General features: G+C 38.3%; 1 protein-coding gene across 1 annotated transcript in view; it reads right to left on the bottom strand.

Moving 5' to 3' along the window:
• chm (CHM Rab escort protein) overlaps positions 1 to 16,386 on the bottom strand; it is a 66,005-nt gene that overhangs the window by 26,313 nt on the left and 23,306 nt on the right. The window contains exons 7-9 of the mRNA XM_079898308.1: positions 16,279 to 16,386; positions 15,232 to 15,454; positions 2,217 to 2,294 (exon numbers count right to left, since the gene is read on the bottom strand). The exon at positions 16,279 to 16,386 is cut by the window's right edge and continues 13 nt beyond it. Of these exons, the coding sequence (XP_079754434.1) occupies positions 2,217 to 2,294; positions 15,232 to 15,454; positions 16,279 to 16,386 (409 nt within the window). The remainder of the gene's footprint in view (positions 1 to 2,216; positions 2,295 to 15,231; positions 15,455 to 16,278) is intronic.

Below are 16,386 nucleotides of genomic sequence, written 5' to 3'. Positions count from 1 at the left end.
AAAGGGATCTTATCACCAGTTGAGTTCTGTTGATGTGTGAAATGAATTTGGACAAATTAATTCGGACAAGTGATTGAGTTGCCTGTCGTGGCGGTGACAAACCAGACAGTGCTGGACCGTCTTCCGCATGGAGTGGCAGGTGGGATTTGAGGGTCTGTAGTCCTCTGCTGCATTATTAATCTGGCTCTACCCTTTTCAACTTTATGTCTGTAATAAGAGCAGACATAGGGCGGTAATTTATGATGCCAGGGAAATTAAAATCATTGTTCAGCCTGCCAGACACCTTACCAGCTTTTTTTTTTTCACCTTCATGAAACTTTTTCCATGGATGATGTATGGCGCTAACCTCCAGCGCAGGGCTGACTCCACATGTGGCGCCACTAGAGGAGGGCATGGATGGTGCGCTAGATGCTTTATAGACTGAGCTCAGGGTCTGACGGACACCTCGGTTTGGAGCTCTGCCAGCTCCCAAGCCAAAATCCTGACCGGCCCAGGTCAGGTGAGTCTGGCTTCAATCCCAAATTTGGATGAAAGAATTCGCCTTGAAACTTCGCAGTGCTCCAGTTATATGGGGACATTGGTGGCTATCACGAAGAACTTGCAGTAAATTATCAATTAAGGTCATCTTGGTTGTTTTTCGTATGCTACGTTAAGTTGAGGAACACCTCCTGCTGGGCCGCTCAAGTAGAACTGACGTTTGGGATGGCTGACCGCATCCAGGGACAGACGTCACATATCAAAACTAAACTGACCTCCGTCAAATGGCCTACTAAAAGGAGCGAATAAACAACCTGAAAGATTTGTTGGGAGAACAAATTGTAAAAGTTGTCCGCTTGGATAAAGAATAAATATTTTCACACAGGCCAGGTAGGGCTACCTGATTTGCTGAAAGGTAGATGTTGGTAAGCAGTTGCTATTCATAGAAGAACTGACACATATAACAGCTGCCGGTCAAGAGTAAGTGTAACTTTTTACAATGCAGCCGAGCAAAAAACACCTCTTAAAATATTATTTATTATTTTTCAAAAGTTGGTCGGGTTTACAAAATGGCTGACATTACACATTTCCCAACTAGATTTCATTCTAATACACAAGCTTTTCATTTGATTCAATTCCGTTTTCGATTTGATTCGATTCATTTTGATAGGTTTGATTACATTTCTATTCAATTCTGAGGCATATTTCAGTTATAATGCTGTAAATTATACATTCTAGCTAGTTATATTATGAAAATATTATAGGTTTAATATTAATTATAATATATAATCAATACAAGATTTGAATTAGATTTTGTAAAACATTTATTGCATTTATTTAAGTTTAAATTTGGGCCTTTAATCAGAAAATCCCCCCCAAAAATGTAACCCATTCCTAATCTGGAGGATATGCCCATCTACTAGTTTACGAGCAATTTATGATTCTATGATAAACGACAGGGAAATGCATCTAATTTGAGCGCTGCTGCACCGGCAAGGTACGCAATAGCCTTAACACTAGTAAGCTACTGCAATCACATGCGTAAGTATCGCGCGCTACATCCAGAGGAATCCAAGCCCCCTGGGTCATTCACCAGCAAGATGAAAGAAACTCAATATAAATCGCCAAAGAGAGGGCCAAAGAATGAGAGAGGAATAAAGAGAGAGGGGAAAAAACCCAGATCTAACCTAGTTTATGACAACAATCCACCTTTGAAACTCATTAAAGGCCTTTCTGGTGGGGCCTGACGCACATTATCAGCACAGATTAATCAAGGGAGACGGGAGATGAACTCTCATTTTTTAAGAGGCAGCAACAGAGGGCTTTTTTGTCTTCAGATGAAAATCAATTAGTGGAGGTAAGGCCACGAGGAAAAAGCGGCATCACTCATCGCCGGCCCAAGTGGCAGAGTCTGTGATTTGTCTTCCGAGCTCGGCTGCTTAAGGGGGGCTGGTACCGCTGTCTCCCTGAAAATTAATTTCATATCTATATTCCGAATACACACCCTCCCCCTCCCCCCCATTCACTCATGTGCGCCATCTCTTGGCCTTGTTTTTGAGTACCCCGTACACAAATGGGCTCTGATCAGCCTTGGGATACTGGAGTGGTGTGAATCAACCGGAGGAGGAAGTTAATCTACTTATCTAATTGAATTTCTGAGTGTTATGAGTTGAAAGTTGTTGTTTTTCATCTAAATGTGTGTTGTCAAAGTGCAAGAACAGAATCAGTGAACTACTTACTTGTTGGATCCCTTGTCCACAACCAGGCACTGCACTGAGTGTCGAAGACAATAAATTCCTCCAAATACGGCACACATTCTGCAAGGAGAAAAAAAAAAAGTAACACTTTATATACGCTTGCGTTTATTTATGTGACATCCAATCTGAATGGAACTGCTAAACACCCGTAATTACAGCTGATGGCATGACATTAAAAAGGGCCGATCACACCTTGTCCACACAGAAAGGAGAAAATCCAATGCATTTGACAAGGCAAAAATGTCACCAAGATCTTAAAATGTGTTACCTTTACAAGTAAGGCTTTCTTGAGATTTTGTGGTGATAACATATACCGGTAGCAGCTTAATGAAACTATAAACGACAAAGTGATTCAAATATTCTTAAAAAGCCTGGAGACAAACTCTCTAGACAGAGAGAAACATGGACAGACAGACAGAAGCTGAGATAAAGTACCAAACATACTTTGTGTGATTGCACACAGTAACTATTTATACATTGGTGTCCTTTATCTTATTGCCATTTCTGCAGTTTTACGAAGGCAATAAGCCATTAGAAGCTGATAGTTAGTGACACTTTACATGATTACACCCTTAACCATAGAACATTACTATATCACACACTGGGTTATTTCATTAAAATAAATAAAGAAACAAATAAAGATGATTTATTTATTTATTTATTATTTTTTTAAGAATAAATGCCGAAGAAAAATAAGATTTTAAATTTCTCTAATTCTCACCAAGGCTGTATTTATTTGATCAAGAACGCTGTAAAACATTCGGTAAAAGTATTGTCAAATATTATTACAATTATATATATTTTTATTTTGTTTTAATATCTAAAAAAATGATGGCAAGGAAAAATGTTCTGCATTATTACTCCAGTCTTCAGTGTCACATGATCCTTCAGAAATCATTCTAATATGCTGAAATTAGAAAATACATTTTAAAAACAGTTGTGCTGCTTAAAAATGTTGTTGTAACCATGATACATTTTGTTTTTCAGGATGCGCCTTTGATGAATAGAAAGTTCAAAACGATAGAAATGTAACATTGTTAATGTCTTTACTTTCATTTTTGATCAATTTAATGTTTCCTTGTTGAATAAAAGTATTTTTAAAAGCGTGTGTGTGTACATAAGTATTTGATCCCCAAGCGAAACATGACTTAGTACTTGTTGCTTCTGTTGGCAAGCACAGAGGGGAGATGTTTCTTGTAGCTGGTCACCAGGTTTGCACACATCTCATGAGGGATTTTGGTCCACTCCTCTTTACAGATACTCTCAAAATCCTTATGGTTTCTTGGCTGTCGCTTGGCAACTCGAAGTTTCAACTCCCTCCGCAGATTTTCTATAGGATTAAGGACTGGAGACTGGCTAGGCCACTTCAAGACCTAAATGTACTTCTTCTTGAGCCACTCCTTTGTTGCCTTGGCGGTATGTTTTGGGTCATTGTCATGCTGGAAGACCCATCCACGACCCATCTTCAAGTGTTCTGGCTGAGAGAAGGAAGTTCTCGTCCAAGATTTTACGGTACATGGCCCCGTCCATCGGCCACTCGATGTGGTGAAGTTGTCCTGTACCCTTAGAAGAGAAACAGCCCCAAAGCATAATGTTTCCACCTCCAAACACAGCGAGTTGAGTTGATGCCAAAGAGCTCAATTTTGGTCTCATCTGACCACAGCACTTTCTCCCAAGCCATCTCGGAACCATTTAGATGTCCATTGGCAAACTTCAGACGGGCCTGTACATGTGACTTCTTGAACGGTGGGACCTTGCGGGCGCTGCAGGATTTCAATCCATTGCGGCGTAGTGTGTTACCAATGGTTTGCTTGGTGACTGTCGTCTGAACTGATCCCTCACCTTTTTCATTATCATTCTTACCCCATGAGGTGAGATCTTGCATGGAGCTCCAGACTTTTTTCCAGACTTCAATTTCCGAATAAATGCACCAACAGTTGTCTCCTCCTCACCAAGCTTCTTGCTGATGGTCTTGTAGCCCATTCCAGCCTTGTGCAGGTCTACAGTCTTGTCCCTGATGTCCTTTGTCCTTTGGCCCTGATGTCCTTTGTCAGCTCTTTGGTCTTGCCCATGGTGGTGGAGAGGTTGGAATGGAAGATACAGATTCTGTGGACAGGTTTCTTTTATACACATTACGAGCTGACATTAGGAGTACTTTCTTAAAGTGACAGGACTAATCTGTGTTACACATGGGCACATAACCAATCTGTGAGAGGCAGAATTCTTGCTGGTTGTAGAGGATCAAATACTTATTTCACTCAATCAAATGCTAATCAATTTATAACCTTTATATAATGTGTTTTTTTTTCTGGATTTTTTGGTTGATATTCTGTCTCTATCCGTTAAAATAAACCAACCATAAAAATTATAGTCCCTTCATTTCTTTGTAAGTGGGAAAACGTACAAAATCAGCAGGGATCAAATAATTATTTTCCCCACTGCATATATATATATGTTTATATATGTATGTGTGTATGAATGTATGTGTGTGTGTGTGTGTGTGTGTGTGTGTGTGTGTGTGTGTGTGTGTGTGTATGTATGTATATGTGTATATATATATATATATATATATATATACACACACACACATTACCGGTCAAAAGTTTTGGATCGCTAAGATTTATAATATTTTTAAAAGTCGTCTCTTCTGCTCACCAAGGCTGCATTTATTTGATTAAAACTACAAAAAACAAAAACAAGACAAAAAACGGTAATATTGTTAAATATTATGACAATTTAAAACAACTTTTCTATATTAATATACTTTCAAATGTAATTTCTAAATGTAATTTAAAAAATGTAAAAATTCCTGTGATCAAAACTGAATTGTCAGCATCATTACTCCAGTCTTCAGTGTCACATGATCCTTCAGAAATCATTCTAATATGCGGATGTGATGCTCAAAAAACATTCATTATTATTATCAATGTTGAAAACAATTGTGTGCAATTTTTTTCCAGGATTCTTCGATTAATAGAAAGATCAAAAGAACAGCATTTTTTTTAATACAATGTTTTGTAACATTATAAATGTCTTTACTGTAACTTTTGATCAATTTAATTCATCCTAATAGATTCCAAACTTTTGACAGCTAGTTTATATATATATTTATATACACACACAGTATATAAACAGGACACAGTATATAAATATACACTGAAAGAAATCCATCCGCCACCATGAAGTAACATGTAACATGAAGGGCATAGGTTGGATATTAGGTCACATTAAATATGTCTGAAGACAAAGATGGAGAGATGGAAAAGGACACTTTGGTTTTCACTCCGAGCTTAAACAAGGGAGGAAAAAAAACCTTCTGGCCTTGTCTGCCCCGATTAATATAGAGACATGGCATCTTAATAAAGTGCAAAGATAAAAAAAAAAAAAAAAGAGAGGCTAAATCTGCCAGCAATCATCTGGGCCCATCTCCTGTCCTCCACAGAACCCCATAGAGGCAGCAGGGAAGCCCTTTGATGTCATTAACCCTAACTGACAGACGTTTAAGCTGATATTACTCTAATTAACTGCCCGCTGTCGGCCGCAATGATGCAGTCGGGTGGAGTGCGTGGGCACTGCCATTCCCTCTCCAGGCCCCAGCACTCGCCCTGGCGACATCACTCGCCATCACGGCTAAATTAACAGTTGTGAAAATCCAGTACCCCCACAAGCCCCTGCTCTTTATAGCCTCTAAATGGCATTTCAGTTCCTATCAAGACGGGAATCAGGGGACGTGATTTTTTAATACGGTAGCAAAACAATGGAGGCCATTAATAGCCCGACGCCGTGACAGCGCGCTCACCGATGATTTATGAGTTTGTGTATAATTTGATTATGCTATTAATTCCACTGATTACAGCTGCAGCGAGTGTGGAGAAGGTCACATCCAAAATAAATCTTCGACAACTCCCTCTTTCTCGTCACCTAACATCCCCCCCCCCCCCCCCCTTTTTACCCCACCGACATCACCACAAAACAACTGCCTCCAACTAGTTATTTCTGTAATTAAAAAGTAATGTAACAAGAAGCACAAACAAGCTTCGGGCTCTAATGGCAACATCACGGCAGAGCTTCAAATAAATTGAACGGAGGCCCGTAAGGACGGAAGCTTTTTTCATGCCGCAGGAAATGCAATGGTATGATATCCTAGCGCTTTCAGAGATAACAGGTTGAGATAGCTATAGGCTGCAATCCATAACGAATTTCACTTTGCAAGCTATGATGTTCTACTTTGTGTTATTTATATTGATCTAGAAAAGGGATATTAAGGTACATTAAAAATTTGGTGCTAGTCTTTCTTTTGCCCACATTACTGCTATATTTATTTGATTAAAAATACAGTAAAACAGTTATATTGTAAAATATTATTACAGCATAAAATAACTGTTTTTATTTATTTATTTTTAATTGTAATTTATTCCTGTGATTGCAAAGATGAATTTTCAGCATCATTACTCCAGTCTTCAGTGTCACATGATCCTTCAGAGATCACTCTAAAGGTCCTTGCACACTGAATTCGAAATTTTCGCATGCGTTTTTTCGTATCCGTTATTCTGTGGCTCTAAACTGTCAAAACACCATTCAAATGCTTGTTACGGATGTAAAAAACGCAGAAAGTCGAAACGTGCGAAAATTTCGGACGCGAATTTCGCACTCAGTGTGCAAGGGCCTTAATATGCTGATTTGATGCTCAAGAAACATTTCTAATCATTGTTGAAAACAGTTGCCTAATATTTGGAAACAGTGATCATGTTTTTTCAAGATTCTTAGATGAATAGAAAGTCCAAAAGAACAGAATTTATTTGAAATAGAAATCTTTTCTAACATTATTAATGTCTATACTGTCACTTTTGATCAATTTAATGATCAACCAATAGAAGTATTAATTTCTTTAAAAACAACTTTTGATCCCAAATCACGGAAGTGACTTCGACGTGCGGGTTAGCGGTAGCATAAGCCATCAGGCAAGTGTTATTTAAATAAACTCCTGATGTACTTACAAACTTTCCAATGCCTCATTTTATGTGTACAGAACCTATTTGTACTACTGTTGAAGTTTGGTACCATTCTGGGCATTATTAGTGGGGTAATTTACGAGATACATCCTTGGATCCATTAGCGCCTGCACTAGGGGGGGGGGGGGGTGTTCAAAGGACCCTAGGTTGATTTTACTCCGAACCATCCCTTTAATTTCTTTAAAAACAACTGATGATCGATAGTGTAACTAAGTAACAAATGATAAATGATAAACTAAATATAAATTAAGAAATAAAAATAAAGAGTTAATAAAGGTTGTACTTTTATTATTAATGAACTCAACTTTTATGCACAAATGCACACAGCAAATCAATCCTTCATGCACTCTTAAAGTGAAAGCTCTCTTCAAGAGATAGTGGGTTAATTAAAGGGTTAATTCGCCTTTCCATTTAAATTAGTACTAGACATCTTAATCTTAAAATAGGCAGTAACAATTAGACATTCCATCTTGATAATCTTAAAGTTACAAAACAAAATGGCCTTTTGACAATTTTTGTTTGTTTGATGAGAAGAAAAAAAAAAATCACTCTCTTTAAACAAAAGAGCAAAACATTCTGCACAATCTCCCAGCAGATAGTCAATAATGGGCCGGAATTGAAGCCATTAATCTAAAAAATCTTGAATGCATCCCTAGTGACCTGTTAGATCTCAGTCTATTAAACAAAGGCAAGAAAAGCTTGACTCGCTTGATTAAAGCAACACAAACACAACAAAACAAAAAAACCTGATGCCACATTTGGACGTGCTTCCTCCTCCTCCTCAAAAGCCAAACCAGGTTTGGGGAAAACATCTGAGCGCCCATGGGAAGCCCCCGAAAAAAAACAAAAAAAAGAGAGAGAGCGTTTTATTAGCGTTCTGTGTGCGTCGACAATAAATCCCCCTGCCTTGCAGGAGATGCTAAACAAACAAAATTACCACACGCGGCAAAGACCACTTACCTGTCAGGTTCATTGCCGGCAAATTCGCTTGTAATCTAGGGTGCTGGAAGCCGAGTGGGGGGCTAATGGTTGGCCAATAATTAAAAGAAAACAAAGCGCCATGCTGGCTGGCAGGCCTTTCTCTGCGAAAATTAAATCCTGTTTGGATCTGAATAAATTAAATGTTTATTGCTCCCCGAGAACACACGGTAAAGGGGGAGGAAAACGAATGACAGAGAGGAAACGCGGCGTGTGAGGGAATGCTTGGAAGACAATCATCGCCTCTAATTAATGCATTTCCCCGTCCTCTCAATCTGTTTCTGTTTGACTGTTGTCTGATTGGAGCGCCGTGATCGCAGGTGCAAATCATAACCTGTCACGGCCAAATGTGTTTACCGGGCTGAATGGATCACGCCGGCATCCAAAAAACATCCCAGCGACGGAGACGGAGGAACCGGAACGGGGGTGCAGAAGACGGAGGATGGCAGTCAGAGTGCCAAAGGTTATTTAGAAATTAAAAAGTCTCCGCTGTCAAAACTTGAGGGATAATGCGGGGCGAGGACGGTAAAGCATTTCATCACTATATTAGCGGAGCTGCTCGCTGATCTGTGAATAACTGAGAGAGTGAGCATTATTGAGTTTGCACCTCCATCTATCCATCTATCACCTGCAAGCAGGTATCAGCGTGATGAATGAACCCGCCTTCCCTCGCTTGTTCTCTCCGTCTGACTTTTGTCTCTCAATCCCTCGCCTTTTGTCCCCTCTGATGTCCATCTCTTTCCATTTCTCCACAAGTTTTTGAACTCTTTGTTCCATCTGTCATCTCTCTCTGTATGTGCTTCATTTCTCTAGTGGACTCACCTGTCTGCTGTGACATTCTACAACTTTTGCGAATGGCGCATGGTGCAGACTTTAAAGTTAGATGAAATTAAAGTTAACCCTATTTATTTTCTAAATGCATGTCATAGGCCCTGTTTGCATTTTAGTCAATCGGACCACAAGTAGACACATTCCTGTTTACACCTGGTGTTTTAATCCGTCTCTTTTGTCCACTTTCAACCACTTCTGTCCTGATTTCTATGAGGGGAGCGTCTATGGGCGGGTACATGTATGAGCTTTAACAGATCTTCCGATCTAATGGATGAAATAAGCTCACGCAATTTACATATGAATGTGAAAGGAGACAGAAAAACACAGAAAAAACATCAGCTTTCGTTTCTGCTCTGAAAGCCGCAGGACCACACAGAACGCAGTGAGTGCGTGTTAGAAATCATGATTGGTGAGAGAACATTGTGCTTGGTACATTTTTCGTCTTCAAACCAAACTTGGGTATCCATCTGACAAAGTTTAAATCCCGTCTGGCTAACGCGCTTCCCATGATGTTTGCGCATTAGGTCAGTAGCGGAGAGTAGCCGGTCTTTTGTGGCTGTTCGAATGCATTCGACCACATGAGCGCTTACACTATGAAAGCAATCCGGTCGAATGTGTTTTCGACTCCCTCTGGAAGTGGTTGAAAGTGGACAAGCTCAAAACGTTTTAGACCCCGTTTACACCTTTATTTAGCGTCGTCCACTTGTGATCCGATTGACCAAAACGCATCTTAATACCAGGTGTAAACAGGGCCATAGATCTTATTGTGAACACTTCACACATGTATATTCCATTAAAAAAAAATTAAAAGTAGTTTTGAGCTTTGTGAAAATCTCTCTGGTGACATATGCAGAACTTCTCCAATCACTTACGTTCATTTTTGAGTACATCAGCCACATTTCAAAATCCAATCAACAACCGATGCATAGAAACAAGTCTCGCCCTACATTTCTTCTTTTTCAATAAGCGAATAGTTCATGCAAAAATACTAATTTTGTCATAATTTACACACCCTCGTGTCGTTTCATAACTGTTTGGAACACAAATTGAGATATTTTGAAGAATGTCCAAGCTTCTCTTTTCCATTTAATAAAACTGAATTGTCAAGCTCTTTTTTGAAAATAAAGTGCCTCCAGGTTTTTTCAAATCAAATTTAAGACTTAATACCTTTTTTTAAACGTACAGTATGTAATTTTTTTTTCGCCGCTAGGAGTCGCTAGCCTCTTACAATAACAAAGGCGTAGTTTGATGACGCAACATTTGCTAAGAATTATGGATCTTGTCGACAACGTCAAGCTGACCGATCTAATAATGTTTATGGATGAGTAAATACATCGATGTTTTTATCATGACTGTGATATGAAGCAGGTCGGGAGTGCTAAGAGACAGCTATCAGCTCCACACGTGACGCGAGTCCCGCGGATATAAAAGGAATATGGACATTTCATTCTACCGTACTACACGCAAGTGCAGAATTACTACTCACAGGTCAGTTTATTAGACAAATTAAACTTGTGAGGTAACGCAGCGCTGTTTCACTTGGTCTAACATTACACTATCACACTAAACTGCATTTGAATGTGTTGACATTTATGTGTTAGTTTGTCTGTATGAGACTAGCAGTAAGCTAGATCAACATTAGAATAACATACAGATCATAATACATTTTATCATTGTTGAACTATATAACTGATTAGTTTTATGTAAATGTGCTCACCTGTTTAATAAAGTACATGTAGGAGCGGTCGAAGTCACGGACGTGGAGCTCGTTTATATACTGTCTATGGGAGCTCTCGGCATCTCGAAAACACCGCGCTGATATTGATTCTCGTTTTAGTTCTCCTTTTTTATCCAAAGTCTACTTGCCATGGTCCATAATGTTTGAACGAAACAACAACAGCATGCAGATAGACATTGCGAACTACTCTGTCGCCTTGGTTACTATCAGAGAGCTCTGGTTGCTATGGCAATACGAGCGGAAACCAGGGACAACGCGGATATGACGCCATTGACGGCGACAAAGCGGAAATAAAGAAACGTGACGTGTCTTCGAATTAAATAACAAATTTCTCCTGGTTTGAAAGTTGTTGGAAACAGTTGGGATAATGTAAGTACACAACTAAAAAAATATATAACATAGATATAGTGATTTTTGCTATTTTTAAAGCAAAAAAGTTACATATTGTGCCTTTAAGACCTGCACAAATAAAAGCTGTATGTCCATACAGAACAAACCTATAAAATCTCAAAATAAGTAATTATCTCAGATTCCTTTCATTATTGAACAGGCTGCAGCACACATTCGAGGACTTAATACTGCTTATTAGCAAAACAGGGTAACTGTATATAATATATACTCAAGACATGTTATATTTAATATGTATTGAAATTGGTTTGTGTGCTAATATATCAATACATTCGAATTAGAGGTTGACCGATATTGAATTTCTCTGATACAAGAGCAATGTTTTCATAGAAAAGCAATAACCAGATTATTGTGCCAAAACTAGTGAAATCTATATTGTGAATATGTTAAATAATGATCTTAGTCTTTCCTTCTTGTGTCAGGATAAATAAACAGGATAATAATAATGTAGAAAGAAAGAAAGAAAGAAAGAAAGAAAGAAAGAAAGAAAGAAAGAAAGAAAGAAAGAAAGAAAGAAAGAAAGAAAGAAAGAAAGAAAGAAAGAAAGAAAGAATTTTGCCATAATACAGGCCGTTTAATTTTCGAATTTCGATTGCGAATTGCTCTGAAAGTGCGAGCCTGTTGAACGTACAAAAATTTTGCATTTCGACAACAATTTTATTTATTTAATTTAATCAGAGTTGAATTAATTTAAATTAAGTTTAAATCACATTAGACCACATCATGTTTCCTGTTTTTCCCATCCCCAAATTTAAGACTTCTTAAAATGACATTTAAGACTCATGTTATTGTATTACGACTTTTTTTATGAACTTAAATTTGAAAATTTAGGTTTTTTAAAGGACCATCATGGACCCTGGGTCCATATGACTTTCAAGTCTACTGAAGCAATTCAAATAGTTTTGTAGGCTACTTTTACTGGGTGTTTTTTGTTGTCATTTTGGGTCTCGAAGACCCGAATTATCCTTCACTTTCTTTCTACGTAAAAGAGAAGCCAGGAAGTTCTTCAAAGTATCTCCTTTTGCATTCTACGCAAGAAAGAAAGGCATACAGGTTTGGATTGACATGAAGCTGGTTACTTTGTCATTTGTAGCTGAACTATTATTTAATTTTGTCTTTCCTTTTCTTTTAAGATGCATTTGACAACCTCAATATTGTACATCACCTTTGACGATTGAAAAGAAATAGTGCTCGATTTTAATAATGAAGTCATGGAGAGAAAAAAAGTCAGCGGCGACAACTGTTTCTTGCGTTCCCTCCGGAGATGATGGACAGCTTGCAGGTGGGTTCATGCCTCAGTGCGCTAGCATGCTTATCTGAATGTCAGCAAGGGTGATTAGTGGAAAACTATGGAAATCAAAAATGCTAATTAATCTGCCTCACAGACGAAGAGGCACATTAAAATTCGTAGATACCTCAGAAGAGACACATCAAGCTTAAATTGTGAGGTGGAGGGGTTAAGTTGCCTTTACTTGGAATTATGATCAAATCGTATCACAGAACATGATTACATAACTTCAGATGACACAAACAAATGATGATTTATTTGACTAAAAATTAAATATTGATATCTATCTGGTGTGTTTACATTGGAAGAGACATTTGGCAATTGCTCTGCCCTCTCAATAATCGATATCACCTGATCTATTTTGGCACATTAGCTTTATAGCCCTATTGACGTAATATGCACACAGACAGACTTATTTCTCAGAGCAGAGCTCGAACCAGAGATTGGAGTCGTATGTGCATTTAGATAAACACTCGACTGTTCTGCTCGTCTTTGGGGAGATGTTCTCTGTAACCTGGCCAGACGCCAGCTCATGGTTTCTGGGATGATGGGGCTGAAGACTGCTCGTCTCTAAGTGCCACCGTTTCACAGCACTGCTCCCAGCAGACTCAAAGTGCTAAAAGCAAACACTCAGGGTCCTGCAGAGCTCTGACCCTGCTTCTAACTGCCAGCTTCGTTCCTTCCCCCTCAGAGCAGAGTGTGTGAGCTAAAACGTTAAAAACACACACACTCTAAAACCAGTTGAAAAAAATGGAACTGGAAAATAAAATGGAAGTCTTTTCTTCTTTACTGTGACGTACTGTGAAAAGGCTTCTCGAACTAGACAAAATATTGGGCGGGACTTGATTTTGTCGATTTTGTTGTTTGCTATTGCTGTGATGTCACGTGAGTGACAGGTTGTCCCGCCCTCACATGTCATCAGGGAAGAGAAGAAATGTCACTGCAAGAGGGAGGGAAAGTTTTTTTAAATTAAAATTTACAAGGGCACCTGAAAAAAAAAATGTGCATGGAAAATCATGCATAATAAATTAATCATGCATAAAATTTGGGGAGGGGACGGGATGAGGAGGAGGGAGGGTCGAGCTAGCCTCCGTTTTGTTTGACAACAAAAAGTGACGTCATCTAACAATGCTTAGAGCACCTTTAAATAGCCCACCTTGTTGGCAGAGGCTATTTACACTAACTCCACCCACTGACGTCTGGTTGGGCCAGACAAAATTACATAAGAAGCTGGATTGTCAACAGTAGCAATAGTGTATGGGTAAGGCGCGTGGCATAAAGTTTTGACTCAAATCGACCCGTGTTCGAATCCACCTTTTGCCGAACTCACTTTACTCCCTTTTCCCGTCACATATCAAAATCGGAAAGGCATTTATTTTCAATAAAAATGAAGAAAATATTCGAAAAGTGGAAATAAAGTGTCTAACGTGTGTTTAATAATAAAGTTCATCTGTTAGGGTTAGGGGGAGGTGTTATTAGCTAAAATAACAGCTTTATTGTCCCAATAAGCCAGCATCCATTTCATAATTTGAATAAATATAATAATTTACCCTCTACTATTATTGCATAACGTTTAATGTCCAACAACACTGAGGTGCAAATAGTATCTGCCACTATTTATAAGTAGCATCTAACTACTACATTTATTGGAAATAAAATACTGCTATTTTTACATAGTATAAATAGAATCTATCACTATTTTCACTTAGTCTAAATAGCATATCGCCTAAGAAATTGCTGCTAACTTCACTTATTCTATTCTATTGAATCTATTGCTATTTAAATGGTGTATATAGCAGGTATCGGCAAGAAAATATGGTATTTACACTAGCAAATAGCCTTATATAGCCACCTTTGGCAACTAGCATTTTTTTTTTTTAAATATATTTTTTCCATATATTTAAAGGTACACTTTAACTTTTGGTTTCGGTTAAAAAAGAAAACTGCATGAATTTTGTGGAAGAACATTGTTTTGGTTCAGCTTCGACTCCGTGACTGTGCAGGAGAGAGATTATCCTACTGCTTATAAAACATTCACTACTATGCTTAAGAAATATAAGCAGTTTAGATCTCAAGCTGACTAGCTAAAGACGTTACTGTAGCTTTACCCAATAATAGACATGGTACTTTCTTGAAAATAAATTCGAGCACAGCGCTACAACAACCATAATGAAATGAACCTTCACAATAGATAATGCTTTACAATGAACTCTGTTAGAGAGCTACATATGGCAACTTATCTGTTCAATAAAATACCTTACCGACCTGTCATCTCCAAAAAGCCAAGCCAATGTTGATTCTTGTTTTATTACGAGCTCTGTCTCTCTCCTCTGTTCGGCAGTTGTGATTCCCCAGAGGTTCGAGATTTAGCTGCTCCACGTCAACATTTCTTGCCTGTTGTGACAACTAACCTATGCCACCATACGCGTGTCAAAGTAGCCGGAGAAACTTTTCTCTACTTACAGGTATGACGAGACACACATGGGCGAGTGACATATGTACGCAAATTCCCAGAAAAACCACCCTAATATATATACTTATAAAAGGCTTACTATAGTGAATCAGCGCAAAACAGACAAAAACATGTTTTGGAAGATGTATTGACTTATGTACATTTTGTTAACTTTAAACAAAAAAATTAAATTTCAACAAAGTTTTAGTTAACTATTATAACCCTTATGTGAAATGACCTGATAAAGTCTTTTTCTGCTCTATTCTGTAACAGCATCCTGTACAGTTTACCTGCAAAAGCACTGTGGGATTTCTCCCAGGCCGTAGAGGGGGAACAGGAAGGGAGTGTTGCCGTAGCGACCCAAGCATCGCAGGAAGTGTTGCGTGGCCTTCAGTCCTTCCTCTGTGAGGGTCTGCTGCGTCACCATAGCGATGGAGTGCAGGACGAAGTCTTGCAGGTTCTCAGTGAGCTTCTTGTTCTTCAGGAACTCGCTAAATGGTTTCTCAGAGTAGTCTAAAAAAAGGACAATTTTAAATCTGTTACAGTGTAAAAGGACAATATGACCTCCCACTAAGCCTGCCAGGGAGTAAAAAAATAGACTACTAGACTAAATGAATGATTTTCAAAGAGGTTATTTTAGCATGTTGCCTAACACTGTAATAAAAGGAGCAATTTATCAAAATATATCACTACAGCTACAGCTTTAAAGACAACATGAAACAGTACTCAATTTGGTGGGGGAGATACAGACTGAAAAAAGTAGAATTTGTCAACATAAATGTGTGTAATTTGATGTAGTTGTAAAAGGTTCTTCACTATGCCATGGCAGGCCATCCAAAACATGAAAAAGTACATGAATAGAAGAAAGCGATTATCACAAATTTTAAGGAATAAAAAAATGCAGTTTAAACATTCTTCCAATATTATTATGTATCTTTTTGAATTATTTGAATCTATTTTGTTGAAATTTACACATCATTTACATGCATTTTTAAATAAATTTTTTTAATAATGTACACATGTGACATTGTGATGAGGGAAATAATGTAGGGTGGGGCTTCATTATCACTGCCATTTGATTGGATCTTGAATGTTAGGCAATGATATTATTAATTACTAATATTTCCCCCACCCACACAGACTCAGAGAGAATCTGAAAAACTTTTTTTCTTTAAGAAAACTCATTATGAAACTAAATAGGTCAATATTGATTTCAATTTTGCATTCTCACAGAGATTTCTAACATGACCTGAAATCTACAGTACATGTCTGTGACAGAGCTCTGATGCTCAATGTGAATCACAGAGCTGAAGGGAAACAAACACTAGGGGTCATACCCTGGAACTCCTCTGGGTGTTGCTCAAAGTCCAGACAGAAGGTAAGAAACTTCATCAGCATGCGTTTCTCCACCACAGTCAGCTGCTTACTGGCAAACACATCAGCTC

The sequence above is a fragment of the Squalius cephalus genome (genome assembly GCF_949319135.1).
Source record: "Squalius cephalus genome assembly, chromosome: 17".
NCBI classification, from domain to species: Eukaryota; Metazoa; Chordata; class Actinopteri; order Cypriniformes; family Leuciscidae; genus Squalius; species Squalius cephalus.
This window is presented reverse-complemented; position numbering and strand designations above follow the sequence as displayed.